This window comes from Puma concolor, chromosome D1 (genome assembly GCF_028749965.1).
Source record: "Puma concolor isolate L17-30 chromosome D1, mPumCon1.1.hap2, whole genome shotgun sequence".
Taxonomy (NCBI): domain Eukaryota; kingdom Metazoa; phylum Chordata; class Mammalia; order Carnivora; family Felidae; genus Puma; species Puma concolor.
The window spans coordinates 110,712,264-110,733,905 of NC_141676.1; the positions used below are offsets into that span (position 1 = coordinate 110,712,264).

At 41.0% G+C, this 21,642-nt stretch overlaps 1 protein-coding gene across 2 annotated transcripts in view; it reads left to right on the forward strand.

Annotated features, from left to right (window-relative positions):
- CWF19L2 (CWF19 like cell cycle control factor 2) overlaps positions 1-21,642 on the forward strand; it is a 151,717-nt gene that overhangs the window by 17,356 nt on the left and 112,719 nt on the right. For both annotated transcript variants that reach the window (XM_025928560.2, XM_086679238.1), the window contains exons 4-7: positions 1,298-1,408; positions 2,133-2,252; positions 8,815-8,908; positions 17,582-17,697. In XM_025928560.2, the coding sequence (XP_025784345.2) occupies positions 1,298-1,408; positions 2,133-2,252; positions 8,815-8,908; positions 17,582-17,697 (441 nt within the window). The remainder of the gene's footprint in view (positions 1-1,297; positions 1,409-2,132; positions 2,253-8,814; positions 8,909-17,581; positions 17,698-21,642) is intronic.

Consider the following 21,642-nt stretch of genomic DNA (forward strand, 5'->3'; position numbering starts at 1 on the left):
TAAGTCCAAATCAAGGTCTGAATGAATGAATGAATGAATGAAGTCTGCTTTGTATTGGGAAACAGTTGGCACTTGAAATGCCAGAGACAAATATGTTTTCTCTGAGTAGATTATACCTTTTACCAGACGTATGTTTGTTCTCTGGTTAGGTAATTATCAAGAACTTTGTGTAGATAGGGGGCGCCTGGGTGTCTCAGTCAGTTGAGCATCTGACTTCGGCTCAGGTCATGATCTCGTGGTCTGTGAGTTTGAGCCCCGCATCGGGCTCTGTGCTGACAGCTCAGAGCCTGGAGCCTGCTTCAGATTCTGTGTCCCCCTCTCTCTCTGCCTCTCCCCTGCTCATGCTCTGTCTCTCTCTCTCAAAAATAAATAAACATTAAAAAAAAAAAAAGAACTTGGTGGAATGAAAAAATACTGTTCTCATTCGGGAGACCCACCTTTGCTTCCCTTGGCCTCCAGGTTTCTCTGTGGGACATTAGCAAGTGTTGTGTGCTAGGTGATTTCTAGGGTCTTTCCTACACTTCCATTGTACAGCTCCAAAGAGATTTTAGAGCCAGACACATCTAGGTTTCTATTCTGGTTCTCCTGCTTGGATACCATGGAACTTGGGCAAGTTACCTAATTTGGGGAAGCTTTTTCTTATTTGTAAAACCAAATAGTATTTTATGTAGGGTTGTTTTAAGGAGTCAGCTTGAGAACATATGTGAACGTACTTATTACAGTACTTAACATAGAAGGAGTTGATTGATGTATTTGTGGAAAACAAAATCCAGAACTTGGCATAATGCTGAGCACATAGGGGATGTTGGCTAAATACTTCCTAGCTGATTTAATAATCTGGTATTTAAACACATTAACAAAGTGCCTTACCAGTCTGGCTGTTCACTGCGATCTCTGCATTTTTAAACCCAGGGAAATCCAAAAACTCGAAACTTAGAGGCAGAGTCATTTACTTGGGTGTTGTTTCCCTTCTTGTAGTTAAACAAAGATGTCGATATCACTTAATGTTGGTAGGAACCGCAGCTCTGTGTTGAAGTGAGTTCTCTGCTGTCACTTCTGATCTTTTGTTTTTGCTTTCCCCTGGCAGGAAACACCCCATGGTGTTTCATGGGCTTGTCCCAAAAGAGTGGGTTTACAGGTTCTTTGTTCAGATTTTCAGTGTAGCTTTTTCAAGGGGAAGTATACTCTAAGAATTTTCTCTAGGAAACTGAAGAATTTACCATTTAACAACAGCACAGAATTTTTATGTGGAAGTGTGCACGTTTGAGAACTTCTCTTCTATGCCGCCTGTTCCTAGAGCTCTGAAGACGAGTGGGTGGAGGCTGTCCCGCCCCAGGCTCCTGGCAGGGAGAAGGCCTGGAAAGCGAAAGGTGAAAATACGGAAAGGGAAGGCAACCAAGTTGTCCAGGTAAGTCACCCGATTTTAAAGAAAGAAGTATGGACTTCTAAAATAGATGGATGCTAAAATGACAGATGGATCGAATTGCTTCAGGGGAAAAATGAGACTGTGAAAACAGTATACTTTTACAAATAATTCTGGCAGTGGTACCGTTTGCTTAGTCTTTAGACTTCCATTCTTCTTCTGTGAGAAAGTGAGTACTTCCCTCTGTGTGAGTCCCACAGAGGGTTTCCTGCTTCCAGTTGTTGCTAGAAACGCGGCCCTTTGTCCTCGTGCCCTGGCAGCTCTGTGCTGTTACCTGTATGTGACCTTTCTCCACTGAGTAGTTTCCCTTTGCCACACCATGTCATCATTTCTCTCAGCAGTATTTAGAGTTGGGTAGTTCACAAATTTGGGGCCCTAGTTCACCCGGCTACGTGCGAATGCATCGAGCCACAGCGAAGAGGGGTGGAAAGAACTGGTGTTTGAGTACCTGTTGTCTGTCGGGCACTGGCTTGCGCTCCTTAAATCTTGTTTACTCCTTGAAACAGTCCTAAAAGGTAAGACTTTATTCCACTTTACAGGAGAGAGATTAAGGCATACAGAGACTAAAAAACTTGTTTTAAGTTAGGCGAATGTAGGATATGATCCAGGTTTCAGTGCCCACAGAATCCCTGCTGTTATTACCAAGTGTTTATTTTCACTTCTAATCAATTTAGATTGAAGTGACTTTTTTTTTTTTTTTTTTAAACAGAGAGATGAGTGGATGACTGTTGATTTTATGTCTGTTAAAACTGTGTCATCATCGTCGCTCAAAGCTGCAAAGGAAACTGTCAGGAAAATAGAGCGAGAGAAAACCCAAGCGCTAGAACAGGTAAGAGAATATTTCAAATGCTGTAACTTGTAGTTTACCTTTACTAACCAGTGAGACATTTAGGTAAATGCAGTTTCGCTTGTGAAGTATTATTTTCTCTGCTGTGGTAGTTAATAATATTAGTGGGAACAGCTATGAAGTGTGATAGAAGTTCTAGTGAAATGAATCTCCTGTAGGAAGTCAGCTGAATGCTATGCTAGATTTATAAATCCCAGGCATGTATCGTTGCCTGAGTATTGAGTTTGGTTCACGGCATGGATTTGTAATGGTTTCACTGCTGCCTGTGGTCTGAGAATCTTCAAGGTGAGAATTTCTTTTAAAGCTCTCTTGTGTTGGTAGTGCCTTGAAGTGCTTGGCAGTGGTGAACCCTGGGGCTTTCTGGAGGACCGCAGTGTCGCTGTGCATACCACGGGTTTTCCAGAAACAAGCTCACAATGTGGAATCACAAAATACATGAAAATACAAGGCTGGTCCATGAATGAGAGGCTTCTGAGGTATGAGCAGTAGGATCAGACACGTGAAGCCTTTATCTGTTGGGATATTTAGTAGCGGTATACAGTACCAGTAGATGTGGAAAATGTGAGTAAGAAGGAAAAGATTATTATGAAGGCAGATATGAGAAAGAGCCAACAAGAACTTGTAGAAATGAAAAACACTACTGTTAGAATTAGAAACTCAGTAGATGAGTTATCAACAGATTGAATACAGCTGAAGAGAGAATTAGTGAACAAGAAGATCATCCTTAAGAATTTACCTTGAACACATCATAGAGAGACAAATAAACGAAAAATGTGAGAGTGATGGTGAGAGTCCTGTGATCGGTGTTGTTTTCTCCCTCGTCCCACTGTCCAGTCTAATTTTAATTCTGAAAGTGTGGGTGTGGCACGTGGTAATGGCTTATTAGCTAAGCAGCTCTCCACACGGAACATTGAAGTCCAGGGAGTTTTGGAGCATCTTGGCTGAGCTCTGTAAAATATCTTTGTCTTTGAGACCTGAAGGAGTTGGAGTCATGGTGTCAAAAGAGGAAAGGGGAAGTGCATGTAGCAGTAGGGAGGTAACCCGTGGACAGTGGAGCCTGCAAAGTCTGGAAGCCAGTAGTACCCATTGTCATTACAGGCTTGCTTCTGAAATCGTGCTCCGCTGTTTGCAGGCACGAACGTTTTGGCATGTTGGGGCAACCCTGGCTTGTGGTCTTCTGTTTTGTTCATATCCTATTCTGGCCTATTCTCCATATCAGACAACAGAACATAGTAAACCCTTGACTATCTTTACAGAGTGAAATAGTGATCAGTTATTCTTAGAAATTCTGTCCCATAAAGCTATCTTCATTTTCCTATGAAATGGTAATAGTTTTTTCTTGCTTATCTCCCCCCCCCCCCCTTTTCAGCTTTGTCTTCAGGATTTCTCACTAACATAATCTTTTCTTACAAATTCTTCTATAAACTTCTCTGATTCAATTACGTCTGCATCTGTTGCTGTGCCCACATCTTGTCCTGTGTCTCTGTACTGTGTTTTTCATTCCTGCTGCTCCTGCTTGAGTTGAGTTGCCACTTAATCAGCTGTATGTCTGACTTGGCCTCTAGTTCCTCATTTACCTCCTCTCTCCTGGAGCTGAGTTAATGCGTGTGACGAACTGAGGACAGCCTCTGGGACTAAGAGGCATTCGCGGTTAGATGTTATTATGGTTCCGGCCCTGATTTACTCTTGCGTGGGCAGTTTCAGTGCCCTCTTCATTTTTCACTCCGCATCCTACAATGATGTCAGGTCAAGTGTTTGACAGGACAGCTCTGGTCATGGCGTTACTCTGTGTAGAAGTCTTCAGTGATGCGAGTTGAGGGGAATGTCTTCACCATTTCTCATGTTTCTTTTTGGGTGGAAGAAGTTCCACTAGTGGTTATCTCACGTCACCCTCTTTCCTCATTCTGTCCTTGAGGCTCTGCAGTAAATATTCTTCTGGAGAATTTGGAAAGAATATACCTGGCATACTTGGCTTAGCCCAGCCTTGCCTGCTTATGGAACAGGCTGCCTGCAGGGACCATGTGGGGAATCGGTTGCGGTGGGGTTGGTTCGGTGCTGATCGTACCTGGGAAAGTGCCTCATTGTGGGGTTCACTTAACAGGCCCGTTTGGTTTTTACTGAAAGAAAAATTCTCTTCCGATTTAGCCTTCACCAGCAATAAAGGTAGTTTTTGTCATTTATCTCCTTATGTTTTTATTGCATTTCTTAACTTGTTCAGAGGCTGGGCTGAAAAAATAAGGTGCTGTATTTATTTTTCTCCCCTAAAGACCCTGTCCCTCAAAAGCTGCTGTAAATAGAATTCAGACACATTGGATTGGACTCTTTCTCTTAGGTAATTTGTACCTCAACTAGGCTAGTTTAACCACTGTCCCTCATTTCTTTGCAAATTCCTATCTCTGTATTTTTATTCATTTGGTTCTTTCTTTGCTTCTTTCCTCCTTCCTTCCTTCCTTCCTTCCTTCCTTCCTTCCTTCCTTCCTTCCTTCCCTCCCTCCCTCCCTCCCTCCCTCCCTTCTTTCCTTCCTTTGTTTCTTTGTTTCTTTCTTTCTAAGTTTATTTATTTTTGAGAGAGAGAGAGAGAGGGAGAGAGAATCCCAAGCAGGCTCCGCACTGTCAGCTCAGAGCCTGATGTGGGAGTCGATCTCACGAACTATGAGATCATACCTGAGGCAAGATCAAGAGTCAGATGCATAACCGACCAAGCTACACAGGCACCCCTCATCTGGTTCTTTCTAAGTGAATTAGAAAGTCTATAAGTCTGCATCTTGTTTATCCTTTAAGGCCTAACTTGATATGTACTATGAAATTTTTCTTGTTTCCCTTAACTGAAATAAATCTCTTCTGTCTTTATGTTTCCATAGCACTTTGTTCCTTTACTTTATAGTACTTGTAGATTTCTGTAAAGTACTGTGATTTAGTAGTTTTCTCTGATTTCCCTTATGAGATTATATACTTCTTGAGAAACTGTGTTGTTTATATCTTCCTTAGCAGCTAGAAGAGAACTCCATGTGTAGTGCCTTTTTTTTTTTTTTTTTTTGATATATTTGAAAGTATAGAAGATTTATTATTCCTTTCCCTGTGAACTTACCTTGCTGCTCTGTAAATCCTTGGATTTAGTTCGGATGTTTAAAGCCTGTAGTAGTTTCTGATTTTTGTTTAGGTAACAATTCAGACTGTTGGGAGCACAAGTAGATCATCTAGACTATTGAGTGACAACAGCCAGTTTTCAAACACCTGCACATCAGTCTGAGTGTGCTGTTCTCTGCACATGATTATATTCTTAACATGTGATAAAAATTTGGTTTATTTTGAGGAAAAAAAAGGCCCTTGTCTTAGAATCAGATGTTGACTCTAGTAATGAGAGTGTGGATAACATGAAGACAGTGGGAAGGAGTCTAAAATGATGGTCCTGAACGGAAGCTTCAGTGTGAAGCATGTTGATTTTATGTCTTTTCTTGTTTTTGAGGATGTCATTTCTTTGGTGTTCCAGCCTGGTGTTCTTCAAAAGTGGGTCATGTAATTGACGTATTGCAGTCAGCACTTAAAATATCAAATGTCAGCAGTTTTACATGTAATAAATATACATTTTGTTTCCTAAAACCTTTGTTTTGGACACACACACACACACACACACACACACACACACACACACAGACTTTGTATAAACACACACATACAATCTCTCTTTGGGTGAAGGTCACAAAAAAGTGTGAAAACAAATGCTCAAGGCTGTGTCTTTGTCCTCTGGGCTGCCTCTGCCTGCACTGTGCTATACGCTGTAGACCTGTGGCATCTATCTGTAGACCTCGTCTGTAGAGCATTGTACAGACAAATACCCACTTTTCAGCCTTCTTTTGCCAGCAGGAGGTGTCCCACCCCAGTCCTGAGCTTTGTGTGCTGAAGCTGGCTCCGTCCCCATCTCACTGCGGCACTCATAGTGTTTATTATCTTACACAAACTGAGGAAGGGCTGTTGCTTTCTGCCTGCACATAGAGCCCAGTAAGGCCTGGGTTTCCACTTTGCATTACCTTTCTGGTCCGTGGAGGTGTTTATCTTGTCTTGAACTGAATTATGTTTTATATTTTATGTTTCTTTTCTGTTTGTCCTGAGCAGGGAGGTTGTGATGAGTGAATGGAACCTTTATAGGCCATTTTGACTTGAAGGCCTGAGTGTGTTTTAGAGATTGATTCATATTTTGGTTCATTCCTTCAAATCACCGTGCAGTCTTTCGTCATCTAACTGTGCCATTCTGTAGCTGTCCGTTTCTTGTGGTTATCTGTGGACATTGGCACTGGTTGCTGTTTTTCAGTGTTACACACAGTGCTAGACGAAGGTCCTTGTGTGGACTTCTCCTTGGTGCACACCTAGAAGAGTTGTTGCCAGGTTATAAGGTACTCACCTGTCTTGTGTAGATGGTCGCTTACGCTGCCCTGACAGTGTGCGTTTCTTTACGGTCCTTAGCATCTGTATTGTCAGACTTGTAAATTTTCGTCATGCTAATTAATAGTGAGAGATGGCATTTCATTGTTTTTTCTTTTTAATATTTATTTGTTTTGAGAGAGAAAGAGAGAGTGTGACTGGAGGAGGGACAGAGAGAGCAAGAGAGAGAATCCCAAGTAGGCTCTGAGCTGTCAGCACAGAGCTCGATGTGGGGCTCAAACCCACAAACCGTTGAGATCATGACCTGAGCCGAAGTTGGATGCTTAACCTACTGAGCCCCCCAGGTGCCTCACTTGTTTTTTTTTTTTTTTTTAAGTTTATTTTTATTTATTTTGAGAGAGAGATAGAGAGCAAGTGGAGGAGGGGCAGACAGAGCAGGAGACAGAATATCCTAAGCAGGCTTCATGCTGTCAGCCTTTTGTATTCTTTTGAGACTTTGATGTGGATCTTTGAGTGTCTGCACAAGACCACTGGAACAAACACCTTGATTTTAGATGCTTTGAGATTTTGTAGTAGTCTAACAAGGGAGGTGACAGAATCTTTTTTTTTTTTTTTTAATTTTTTATGTTCATTTATTTTTGAGACAGAGAGAAACAGACCATGAGTTGGGGTAGGGGCCGAGCGAGAGGGAGACACAGAATCAGAAGCAGGCTCCAGGCTCCGAGCTGTCAGCACAGAGCCCAGCGCGGGGCTCGAACCCACCAACAATGAGACCATGACCTGAGCTGAAGTCAGACGCCCAACCAACGGAGCCACCCAGGCGCCCTCAGAATCTTTTTTTAATTTTTATTATTTTTTTGGTACAAACTACTCTAAGAAGTCAAATTCTTATGTTTTTGCCTATCCTTCCACATTAACCTTGAACTTAAATTTTGTACTTTGAAGATTCTCTACTTTTTTTGTCAACTCATGAATGTATTTTAAAAGCTTTAAAAAAGTTTTATTCACCTTTTTTTGTTTTCAATAATATGGTTGGCTCATATTACTAGAAACTGACATTGAACTCTCTTCATTCTTCTCCATCTAGTTGCCATTATTAATTCTAATAATTGTTGTTGTTAGTCCTGGGAAACATTTTCTGGCCTCCTCAGGTCAAGTCAGGTACCCCTTGTATGTGGTTCTATAGCACCCTTTACCTTCATAGCACTTCCTGTATTGGAATTGCTTAATTGTCTCTCTCCTTTCTCCAGACGGTCCTTTCTTTGAGGGAAAGGACTCTGGCTTCTTCATTGCAGCCCCAGGGCCCGCCACCGTGCTTGGGACGCAGAAGGCACTTGGTTTGCGACAGGGCTACTGTCATCTCTTTGCTGATTATTACCACAGTTGTCTGACTGGATTCCTGCCTCTGATCTTGCTTTCCTGTACTCTTTACTCTGAACCCAGTTTGCTCTTTGTGTAATTCAAAGCCAATCACTTCCATGATTCACCACCGCCCTACTATGAGAGCCCAGTAGCAGTTTCAACTGGCTCACGTGGCCCTTGTCCCTGGTTATTCTACAACCTAATGTCTTATCACTACTCACTTATGCTTCTAGGTTTTAGACAGTCTCAATTATTTTAAGTTCCTTGGAAGTGTTATGTTTTCTGTTTCCTCTAGGGTTTTATAAATATGCTGCTACTCCTCGCTGGAGCATCTCTATGCCTTCTTCCCCCACAAAAGAGGATTTGGCTAATCCCTGCTCCTCTTTAGGTCTCAGACTGCATGTACTACTTCCTCTAGGAAGTCTTTGATTTGCCAGTGTGAGAGGGGGTTAAGTAATGTGTGGCTATAGCACTCTGCACTTCGTCCTCAAAACACTTGTCAGTTACTTGTTCATTGTCTCCGTTCCTCACTATCTCCTAATCTAGCCAGGGACGAGTTAGGCAGATTATTATATCTTCTGCATCTGCCACAGTTTTGATTCATAGTAGGCGTTCATTGGAAGCATTGGACGAATGTTAATTTAGGCATTATTTTTGCAAGTTGCAGAAGAGTGTGTCTTAGGATTGTTTTAATTATTTGTCCAGGTTTACAATTGTTAACTGAGTCTCATATATTATTGATTAATGTATTTTATGGCGGCTTTTTAAAAAAATTATGACCTCTGAAAACGTTTTGTTCTAGTCCAGACTGCTGGAAAGAGAACTGAATCCATACTGGAAAGATGGTGGTACAGGTCTTCCCCCAGAAGACTGTCACGTGTCATCAGTTACTAAAGGTATCTCTACATTTTGGTTGTAGCCACACAGGCGTTTCTTGTAACTTGGTATTCCTAAGGGAACGACCAGAGTTTGTTGGTAGATTGGGAAGATCTGATTATTTAAATATTACGTGTTTCTGTGTGGTGAGGTGGTTTTAAGTCTGTAATTATCTGTGCTTATTTCTGTATTTGAAAAACAACTGTAAGTTTACTGATCATTTGATGTGGAATCCGGTGGTTTCATATTATGAGCCTCCATGGATTATTATTGAAGGTTCAGATTACATAGGACAAAGTAAATAAAATGTGTGCGGTCTTTTGAGGCCTTGTTTAAATTTAGTACCTGGAAAGATTGATTATGTTAATTATATATGTTGGGGAGGAAATTGATTAAATCTATATTTTTATACTTGATAATGTTTTCATATTTCAGGGTCTGTTTTGAATGGATTAATACAAAGTATGATTTTGTGAGGATATAATAATGCTTTGGGTTGTTACATCCTGTAACAAAATGTAAAAAAGCGGTATGTCTGAACTTTTATGAAAATAACGTATAAATATTAAAGATGTGATTTCATATGTTCTTTAGAAATTCCTACTTTGCCAGCATTCATAAAACTTGTTATTTACCTTGGATAGTGCTGTTATTTTCCAACAGATGGAGACAAAATATTTAAGTGTCACATAATCACACTTGATACCATAATTTTAAAAATATTTATATGCCAATTAAGTGTTCATTGACACCTCCATGAAAAGTCCATTCAAATACAATTAACCCAGTGTACAGATAGTGGCATTGTAAGTTAGGGTTTTATTTTTTCATCTTAGTGATTTACCAGAATACGTTCCTGCTTTTTGTTATATCTTTTATTTTTATTGTGGCCATTCATAAAAATTTTTCTTATATTTTATGTAGAGATGTCCCTAGAGCCCCCTTCCAGTTTCATTTGTATTTTTTTCTTTAGCAGTTTTGCTGAAGTTATTAGTAATTGTAGCATTTTCTTTATTGCCTTTCAGCACTGGTAGAAATGTCTCTGCTGGGTTATATCATAGGAAGTGTAGTCACACAGGAATCTCTTTGAGATACTTTTTTTTTTTTTTTTTTTTAGACACTTAAAAGTGAAAGCGTAGGGCAGTAAGTTAGCTTCCTCAACCATCACTGTGTCGGGCTAATTTTATGATCCAGGCTTTTACCAGCACTCTTGTCAGAGGGCAGTCAATAAATTCATCTCTGGGGAAAACTTAGACTTGACAGACTTAATCTTTGGGTTTTTTGCAGTCAATAGGTTCTTAACTTCTTGAGTGTGGGAGACTCAAAGTTCTACCTTACGTGGTATCTTTCAGTCGAAACAGCATAATCAAAGACGTTTTCTAGGAGAAAAACGACCTAATATGAAGCTTTTGGAAAGCCTTTTTCCTCTTCATATGTGCTTTCACTGCTCCCCTTTCCTGTATTATTTAGAAGGAAGAAAAATGACAGAAAGCTTCTCTCCGTCAGACGTTCAGATCCCAGAGTTGAAATTAAATTAAAAACTTTTTTTAATGTGTATTTATTTTTGAGAGAGAGAGAGAGAGAGAGAAAGAAAGAGAGAGAGCAAGCGCGCGCAAGCAGGGGAGGAGCAGAGAGAGAGGGAGACACAGAATCCGAAGCAGGTTCCAGGCTCCGAGCTGTCAGCACAGAGCCCGATGCGGGGCTGGAACTCAAAAGCAATGAGATCATGACCTGAGCAGAAGTGAGATGCTTAACCTCCTGAGACACCCAGGCACCCTGGAGTTAAAATTAAGTTTTGAATGATCTGCGGATTTTACCACATATGCAGATAGTATAGTCATTCTGTTTAGACCAGTGGTAAGGCTGAAATGGTTAGGCACCTAAAAGTGTTGTGACTTTAATATTAGGGAGTTGTGTTTGTTGGTCACATAGTGTTAGAGTTAAGGACTCAGATTTTGGAGTTAGGCTGCTTGAGATTGGAATTTTGGCATTTCCACTTACTGCTTTGTGATTTGGGGAATGTTTCTTGACTTCTCTGAGTTCAGTTTACTCATTTTTAATAAAGTTTTTATTTAAATTCACTTGCCTCACATGCAGAGTAATACTAGTTTCAGGTGTACAATATAGTGATCCAACACTTGGGTGCATCACCCGGTGCTCATCACTGCAAGTGCATCCTTAATCCCCGTCACCTGTTTCCCCCATCCCCCGCCCCACTCACCTCCCCTCTGGTGACCATCATTGTGTTCTCTGTAGTCAAGAGTTACAGCCCTAGTTTTTAATCCCTGTTTTACAGTAAGAGGTTAAGTAAATTCCTCAAGTTCATGGCTAGTAAGTATCCAAACCACAGTTTGAATCCAGATAGTTTGGCTCCAGAGCCCGCTCACTTCCCAGCATGCTGTTCTGTGCCTCTCAGAGCTGGAGACAGAAGTGTACTTTCATCCTCTATTTGGTCATACATCTATGCCTGAATTTTTTTCTAGAGTAAGCATGTATTTTGTATTTGGAAAAAAAGAAAAAAAAAAACTATTTGAAACCAGCCAGTTTAACTTGGTGTCAAGTTCATGCATTTAATTTTCTGCCAAATTGGCAAATCCTGAAGTTAAGAAAGATAGCCGCATAAGGATGTACCCGCACACAATAAAAACCCTAGGCTGATTCAATATGGTATTAAGTCATCAGGTCCCATTCTTTAGGGGTAGAAAGTAAGAGTTTTTGTGGTGGTGTTAGTTTCCAAGGCTTCACCCTTGCGTATGGAACCAGATTTTGCATCTCAAAAGTATAAAGCTAATCAGAATTTTCTTGCTCAAAATATTTTTAAAGGGGAATGTCCTTTATGTAGTATAAGACGGAAAGAATTAAAAAAAGTTTGTCATCTGTACCTGAACCAAGTCTGCCTTTCTCTGCACGACCACTTGGCTGTGCTATCTCTCGATTCTGCTCTTGCCTGCTCTTCGGTGATCTGCTTGCTACCCCTGTAGCCCATGCTCCCCAAGACGACCATAAGCAGGTCCTACAGAAGTAAAACCAATCCTGTCATAGGCCTCCTCCTGTAACATTCTTCAAGGGCTTCCCATTGTTCTTGGGGTAAGAACAAACACCCTTCTGGAGGCCAGTGATTCCTTGCACCCTCTGCTTTCTGGCCACTGGTGCAGTTCCTGCAGCCTTCATTGAAGGGCCTCAGGGCCTTCAGGTTTCCCCTCCATTACCTAAAGAGCCCCTACTCCTCTGTCACATCACTGCTGTGACATCCTCTGCGAGGCTGTTCCTGACCCCCGGACCAGGGCTGTTCCCTGCTGTGTGTGCTAGCTCTGTGTCCCCTTCAAGACCCTTACTGTTATGGTAGCAATTTTACATGGACTTATGTGGTTGTTTGAATGTCCATCTCATCTGTAATGAGATTATGAGCTCTGTGCTGATAGGGTGGCTGTTTTGCTTACCTTTTATCCCCAGTAGCTAGTACAATACCTTTCCCGAGTGAATAACGTGACAGGCCGCTGAGCCAAAGTGCTATGTGGAACAAAATATGAAAAACAGCATCTTGGTGAATGTTTGATGTTTTATCATTCCTTCCATTATTAGCCAGTTAAGCTCAGTTTGGAAATGAAAATAGAAAGGAAATGGTATATTATCCAGTTAACTTATTGAATATTACCTACAGAATATGTATGTACCTGTATTTTATGTAAGAAAAAAAAGGGTTTCTCAGTCTTTACATAATACCCATTCTGTGTAGGAATAATAGTAGTCAATGTTAAATACAACTCTATTTTTTAAAAACGGTGCATCTTTATATCAGAACATTCACGGGACATCACCTCTTAATCAACCTAAATTTGCAGTAAAAGTTGTTTTCAGAAATAAGTATTTGTGAAATTGACAAGCTCCAGTAAATTCTTAAGGCAAATAACTATAAAACCTGGACAGAAGGCTCCTTAGTTTCACATCGTCTAGAAATAGCTTCACAAATCATTTGGAAAATCCACCTAGGCGTAATCATAATAAACCACATTTCCCATTCATTTTTGAAGCCAGTCTTGCTTGAGAATTGATCAGACAGCACCTGTTGCTGAAGATAGCAATAAGGCCTGACCCTGATACTTAAGCTTTGATTCTGGATCAGTTTTCTGGCTTGGGCTGGTCAGGAGTCACTTCCTTCAGAATCTTCATCAGTGAACTGAGGCAAGTATGCACTCACGTTATCTTCTCTTACAGCTCTGCATCCTTTTCTGGTAGAGAGAGGTTGTCAATACTCAGCTGAGATGCATTTACTGTGGCTTTTGTTTTTAAGAGGTAGCACACCGTTTTGCCACCGGAAAGGCAGAAGTGACCTCTCAAGGCATCCAGGGCAGCGTGGGTAGAATACAAATGGAAACCAGGGGGAATCCCACAGGAAGTCCAGAATCAGAGGTTGTCGGTGCTGCCTTTGAGCGGACCTTCAAGGCCAGCTAGAAAGGGAGCTTCCCATACCACCATATTTGTGAGTCTAGAGAAGCGCCCAGCCCCGCCCACTGCGGCAGGTCTCGGGCAAGGTGCCCAGGGCACCTTCATGGGAGCGCGGTGTGGCGCCAGGTGCACTGGAACAGGTGTACCTCTCAGTGCGGGGCCAACCAGCTAGGACTGCTCAGCACCTGCGTGTCCTACTCCTTGGACCCGCACAGGAAGTTTATCACTTGCCTTGTTGGTGCCATCACCCCGGGAACATGGTGGCCGGTCTTAGGTGGGTGCTGTGAGGATCCAGGGAGGAGACTTTCCAGCAAAATATCTGGGATACAGTAAAATAATGATGACAGTGGCAAATACTTGTCCTTATGATGAAATGTTTTGGGAAAATGAAGTTTTCAACCGTTTGTTTTGGTAGTGATTGAGGTGCCATGTTTTCAAAAATCAGTTCATTTGTTTTGATCTTTTCCCCTTAGAAAAAATTAAGTGGACAAGTAAGTAAACTGTTTTCAGCGTTCATACAAAATTATTTTTAACCATATTTTAGCAGTGGGAATATTTGTACAGTTTTAAAGTACCTGCGGCACATTTACACGTGAGCTCATTTTCGTAACAACCGTGTGAAGGTAGCAAAGTAGGTGTTACTGTCCTGAGTGTTACAGCACAGGAGACTAAGGCTCAGAGTGGCCGGGTCGTTCCTCTAGTCAGAGGGGTGGTCCTGGGACCAGGTCTTCTGATTGCTGGCCCATGTTGAGTTGCTCTGGATTCTTCACTACAGGACTGGATGTGTTACCATGGAGTTAGTAGACATTCTTGCTTACAAACTGTTCTCATGTATTTTTGTTCTTTCCAGGATGTTTTCCCCTCTGTTTTTTGACTTTTAGAATCTTCTGAGTTGGAAGAAATTTCATAGGCAGTTTAAATCAAAACTGCCCTGTAATACATATGAAGAAGCAACGATTTAGTCAGTGACTTGGTTAAGATCTTACAACTAGTTTATAGGAACAGTGAGGTTAATATCTTGGTCTCCTGATACTTTGTTGCTGTTTTTATATTTGCCTTATGAGAAATGGGAATAGAGCTTGGATTCATTTGGTTGTGTTTTGCGTATACCAAATAACCTTTAATTATGATGGAAGCATATACTTTTAGTCTCTTACATTTTGACCTCAGATATAGGTGTATATATGTTGTATACCGTGAGTTTATTATAATTATTTGATATATCTTTATCTCTGCATAAAGGATAGCGACTATGTTTTATTTATTTTTTACTTCCTACTGTGTTTAACACATTTTCATATTTATAGTAAATATTCACTAAATATTTGTTAGAATGAATTTCATGATGGTGCTGCAAATTGGTATTTTTTATTTGTTTTTAAAATATTTGGTGATTTTTACTGTTAAAAATATTTCATTATTGTCATCTCTATTATTATTTTTTTTTTTAAATTTTTTTTCAACGTTTTTTATTTATTTTTGGGACAGAGAGAGACAGAGCATGAACGGGGGAGGGGCAGAGAGAGAGGGAGACACAGAATCGGAATCAGGCTGCAGGCTCCGAGCCATCAGCCCAGAGCCTGCCGCGGGGCTCAAACTCACGGACCGCGAGATCGTGACCTGGCTGAAGTCGGACGCTTAACCGACTGCGCCACCCAGGCGCCCCTGTCATCTCTAATTATAAGATTAATAAGACTATTGAAATAGAGCATACAATCAACTAAAGATATATTATTGAATAATTTTTTTAATGTTTATATATTTTTGAAGGAGAGAGAGAGAGAGAGACAGAGTGTGAATAGGGGAAGGGCAGAAAGAAAGGGAGACACAGGATCTGAAGCAGGCTCCAGGCTCCGAGCTGTCAGCACAGAGCCCGATGTGGGGCTCGATCTCACGAACTGTGAGATCATGACCTGAGCTGAAGTTGGACGCCACCCAGGTGCCCCTAAAGATGATATTATTGTATAAATATTTCTAAAATTGTGAGTCTTACTCATACCTGAATTCATTGAAAGGTTTATTCTTTTTAGAGAAAAAAAATTTTTTAATGTTTATTTATTATTGAGAGAGAGAGAGAGAGAGACAGAGCATGAGCATGGGAGGGGCCGAGAGACCGGGAGACATAGAATCCAAAGCAGGCTCCATGGTCTGTGCTGTCAGCACAGAGCCGGACGTGGGGCTCGAACTCACAAACTGCGAGATCATGACCAGAGCCAAAGCCTGATACCTAACTGACTGAGCCACCCAGGCTCCCTGAAAAGTTTTTTTTCTTGTTTGAGTTCCTTGGTAAATGTCAACACAGAGGAATAAAAGTCTTCCTTTTTCTCTGAGCTTTTTTTCTCTGAACTGTGTTAATATACTGGTGATTGTTAAGGAAATCTGGTCTTCACTCTGCCCGTCAGCATTTTTTCAGTTTCGTAGATAATTCTTTGAAATAAACTTAATTGTGTAACTGGGATGTTAATATAGGTATTATTGATAATGGGTTTCTCTTATCCTCATGTATATTGAGGATTTAGACTAACTTCCTTGAGTAATTGCATTGTTAATTTTGAACTCATACATTGTATAAAATAAAAAAGGAGTAAGAGCAAAATAAACTTGAAAGAAAAGTGAATCATTGAGTTAACTGGACATCTAGGTTTCGAAGTACGAAGTATTTTAGATCTGTAAAGAGAGACTTCTTTTCTTTGAAGAGATTGCTTAACAAAGATAGATTTTTGAGATTTGAGTGAGACTGCAGTTAGAGGATTGAAAAATCTTTTTTTTCCCTTTAAACTTTTTAGTGAAGTCTAACACATACAGAAAAGTGCACAAATTGTTAAGTGTACAGTCTGATCATTACTCCAAAGTGAAAATACCCGTGTAATCAGCAGACCTTTTGAGAAACAGAACATCATTCGCATCCCACAAGCTGCCTTGTGGCACTTCTGGTCACTCTGCTCCTGTCAGAATAGCCACTGCTTTGGTTTCTAGCACTAAAGTCCATTTTCCCTGGAATCCCATAGTAAGTACCGTTGTTCCCTTTGGTTTCCTGCTTCCTGTGTTCCCATTTTCAGAATCACCCATGTTATGCACTGTTGTAGTCATTGATTTCCATTGCTGTGTATTTTAGGAATATGTCACAATTTATGCTGTTTACCCATGTTACTAATGGTGGACATTTGGGTTGTTTTCTAAGCTGGGATTACTGCAGACTTTTCCACTACTATGATTTTTACACATGTCTTTTGGGTTTTGTGTGTGTTTTTGTTGATTGTAGAACTGGGGTGATCTAAAGCCATCCTATTTTTGGACAAGGAAAATCAGGAACAGAATTTTGACTTAAGTAATTGATTAGATTTCTTTATGTGCGTAAAAGTGTGATGTGTGTAGAAGGAAATACAAGCAGCTTAATAAAGTTTGTTGAAGGCATTCAGATTTTCATAGCTGGCGGTCATGACTATAATGGAATAATTTGTTTTGGTTTGCCTTTCAGTATTCTCTTCTGTAATTTCCTCATTTGTTCTTTGTTTTGTTTCTGAGGTAACTTTTTCCTCTTCTGTGTGTGTACTTTCATCCTTTATTTCTGGGCATGCCCTCCCTGTTTTTATCTTTGTTTGTGGACATCCAGCTCCTTGTTTTAAGCCTGATCTTTAAATTTTACGTGACCTTCCATTTAGAAATAATCCATCTCTCATTGTTGTATAATTCTTTATCTTTGTATAATTTTTACTACATATTATCTTTATTGTTATTGTTTATATCCTTTTATCTTTATACTTTTAGATTGCACTTTTTTTGAGGATAGTTTAATTTTTGCCTTCCTCAGTCCCTAAAATACATACCTTGCATATATAGGTACATAAATAATATGTTGAATTTTATTTTGTTTTATTTTTTTTGTTTAAAAAAATTTTTTTTTTCAACGTTTATTTTTAAGACAGAGAGAGACAGAGCATGAACGGGGGAGGGGCAGAGAGAGAGGGAGACACAGAATCGGAAACAGGCTCCAGGCTCTGAGCCACCAGCCCAGAGCCTGACGCGGGGCTCGAACTCACGGACCGTGAGATCGTGACCTGGCTGAAGTCGGACACTTAACCGACTGCGCCACCCAAGCGCCCCAATATGTTGAATTTTAAATGCACTTATGGTTCTTTTATGTTCAAGGAAGAATAACTTATACTTTAAGAAATTATTAGAGAAGCAATATTAATTCTGTTATAACTACATGAAAAGTATAACTGACATTTAGTACTGGAATTTAGTTTCAGTGGTAGAAGATGGTGGATTGAGCTGGCTGAGGAAGTCTTACCAGAGAATGAAGGAACAAGCTGAGAAACAGAACAGACGTTTTGAAGACATTGTGGCTGAAAGATATGGGGTAAGTACTGGCATTAAGGAGATATGTATTATATTCAAAGTTATATGAGAAATAATGTCTGTAACTTTGTCAGTGTTTTGTGCCATGAAGCTCTTTTGAATTAAATGGGTATTAAATCTCAACTCTGTCTACTGTTGAAGCCATTTTCTGCCTTTTTTTAATTGTGTAAGCTTCTGTAGCATACTTTTATTGATATGATGAACATAAAACTTAAGTGTGTGTGTTTAATCTAAAAATAACATTTTCTGATTGTGAGAAAATTTAAATAATGCAGGAAATCCCCCAATATGCCTCTTGAGATAAGCGCTGTTGAAATTTTGGTGTGTTTCAGAGTTTTTCTTTATTCCAGAGATTTTATTTTCCAGAGTTTTGAAATACAAGTTTTTTTTTTTGTTCTTGTTTTTTTGCTTTCTATTTATTTATTTATTTATTTATTTATTTATTTATTTATTTATTTAACATTTATTTTTGAGACAGGAAGAGACAGAGCATGAACAGGGGAGGGTCAGAGAGAGGGAGACACAGAATCTGAAGTAGGCTCCAGGCTCTGAGCTGTCAGCACAGAGCCCGATGCGGGGCTAGAAGTCACGGACTGCGAGATCATGACCTGAGCCAAAGTCGGTTGCTTAACCGACTGAGCCACCCAGGCGCCCCTGCTTTCTTTTTAAAGAGAGAGTGTGTGCACACATGATATTTTAGAACCAGCTCCCCCATTTACCAGTGTGGATAATCTATTTCAGTTGTTAGTAATGCCCTTTTGTTTTTTACTTTCTAGCAAAAGCAGATGTAGAAAGTAGTAAGATTTCAAAAATATGGGCAAGTAAAAAAAAAAGTGAGAGAAAAATCATATTTATTTTAGAGATTTTTAAAAAATGTTTTATTTATTTTTGAGAGAAAACATGAGTGGGGAGGGGGCTGAGAAGGGGACAGAGGATCCGAGCATCTGAAGCAGGCTCCATGCTGACAACAGCAATCCCAGTGTGGGGCTTGAACTCACCTTTCAGATCACCACCTGAGCCAAAGTCAGCCGCTTAACCCACTGAGCCAGGCAGCGGCTGGGAGATTTTTTTTTTTTTTTTTAATGTTTGTTTATTTTTGAGATAGTGCCAATGGGGGAGAGGCAAAGAGAGAGGGGGACAGATCTTCCGAAGCAGGCTCTGCCCTGACAAACTGGAGATCAAAACCTGAGCCAAAGTCCGAGGCTCAACCAGCTGAGCCACCCGGCTACCCCCAAATCATCCTTTTTTTTAAAAGAAGAATGCTTGTGAGGATAGAGGAAGATGGCGGCGTAGGAGGACGCTGGTCTCACCGTGTCCTGCGGATCACTTAGATTCCACCCACATCTGCCTAAATAACCCAGAAAACCGCCAGAAGACTAGCAGAACGGACTCTCTGGAGCCAAGTGTAGATGAGAGGCCCATGGAAGAGGGTAGGAAGGGGGGAGAGGTGGTGCGCGCTCCACAGACTGGCGGGAGGGAGCTGGGGCGGTGGAGGGGCAGCCCGCCCTGCAAGGCAGAGCCCCCCAATTCTGACTTGCAAAAGCAGAGGGGCTGGACGGAGTGTGTTTGACAGCCAGCGGGACTTAACATCTGGAATGTTATAAGTCAACAGCTCTGCTCAGAGAGCGGGAGGGCTGGAGGACAACCGAAGGGAGAGTTGTTGAGCCCTGGAAGACAGAGCTCAGCTCTGCGGGGAACAAAAGCACTCAGAAGCGCCATCTCCCTCATCCATCCCCCAGCAGAAATCCCAAAGGGAACCAGTTCCCGTCACCGAACTTGCTTGCACCGCGCAAACACCCAAGGCTGTGCTTCTGTGGATCCATCCCTCCGACGGGTCTGCCTGCCTGCCTCCCAGTGCTGCAGGGCCCCTCCCACAGCGGACCACCGATGGCAAAGTGAGCTGAGCCTGCCCCTCCCGCCCCTGTGCACCTTGCGGATCCATCCCGGCTAATACGCCCTTGGCCAGGTCCCATCCAAGCAGCACCACAAGCCTGGTAGTGTGCAAGCAGTCCAGACAAGGGCCACTCCACTCCACAGTGAGTCCTGCCCCTCGTAAAGGGGAAGATAAGGTACACACCAGTCTGTGGCCCCAGTGGTGGGCTGGAGTGAGACATTGGGTCTGACTGTGGCCCCACCCACCAGCACAAATTACTCAAGACAGCACAGGGGAAGTGACCTGCAGTTTGGAGCCACCACAGGAACTACCCAAAATGATAAAATGGAAGAAATCTTCTCAAAAGAAACTCCAGGAAGTAGCGACAGCTAACAAATTGATGAAAACTGATTTAAGCACTATAACGGAACAAGAATTTAGAATAATAGTCATAGAATTAATCGCTGGGCTTGAAAAAAGCATAGAGGACAGCAGAGAATCTATTGCTACAGAGATCAAGGGACTAAGAAATAGTTATGAGGAGCTAAACAATGGTATAAATGAGGGGCAAAATAAAAAGGAGGTGGCCATAGCATGGATTGAAGAGGCAGAGGAGAGAATAGGTGAATTAGAAGATAAAATTATGGAAAAAGAGGAAGCTGAGAAAAAGATAAAAAAATCCAGGAGTATGAGGGGAGAATTTGAGAACTAAGTGATGCAATGAAGCACAATAATATCCGTATAATAGGGATTCCAGAGGAGGAAGAGAGAGGGAAAGGTGCTGAAGGTGTACTTGAAGAAATCAAAGCTGAGAACTTCCCTGATCTGGGGAAGGAAAAAGGCATTGAAATCCAAGAGGCACAGACTACTCTGTTCAGACGTAACTTCAATCGATCTTCTGCACGATGTATCATAGTGAAACTGGCAAAATACAAGGATAAAGAGAGAATTCTGAAAGCACTAGGGATAAACCGGCCCTAACTTACAAAGGTAGACACATAAGGGTAGTAGCAGACCTATATACTGAAACTTGGCAGGCCAGAAAGGAATGGCAGGAAATCTTCACTGTGATGAACAGAAAATATGTGGAGCTGAAAATCCTGTACCTAGCAAGTCTGTAATTCAGAATAGAAGGAGAGATAAAGGTTTTCCCAAACAAACAAAAACTGATGGAATTCATCACCGCTAAACCAGCCCTACAAAAGATCCTAAGGGGGATTCTGTAAGTGAAATGTTGCAAGTACCACAAAGTACCAGAGACATCACTACAAGCATGAAACCTACAGACATCACAATGACTCTAAACCCATGTAATAACACTGAATGTAAATGGACTAAATGCTCCAACCAAAAGACATAGGGTATCAGAATGTATAAAAAAAAAACAACAAGATCCATCTATTTGCTGTCTACAAGAGACTCATTTTAGACCTGAGGACACCTTCAGATTGAAAGTGAGGGGATGGAGAACTATCTATCATGCTACTGGAACTCAAAAGAAAGCTGGAGTAGCCATACTTATATCAGACAAACTAGACTTTAAATGAAAGGTTGTAACAAGAGATGAAGAAGGGCATTATATAATAATTACAAGGTCTATCCATCAGGAAAAGCTAACAATTATAAATGTCTGTGTGCCGAATACGGGAGCCCCCAAACATATAAAACAATTCATCACAAATGTAAGCAACCTTATTGATAAGAATGTGGTGATTGCAGGGGACTTTTATACTCCATGGACACCAATGGATAGATCATCTAGACACAGGATCAATAAAGAAACAAGGGCCCTGAATGATACACTGGATCAGATGGACTTGACAGATGTATTTAGAACTCTTCATCCCAAAGCCACAGAATATACTTTCTTCTCGAGTGCACATGGAACCTTCTCCAAGATAGATCACATATTGGGTCACAAAACAGCCCTTCATAAGTATAAAAGAATTGAGGTCATCCCATGCACACTTTCAGACCACAGTGCTATGAAGCTTGAAATCAACCACAGGAAAAAGTCTGGAAAACCTCCAAAAGCATGGAGGTTAAAGAACACCCTACTAAAGAATGAATGGG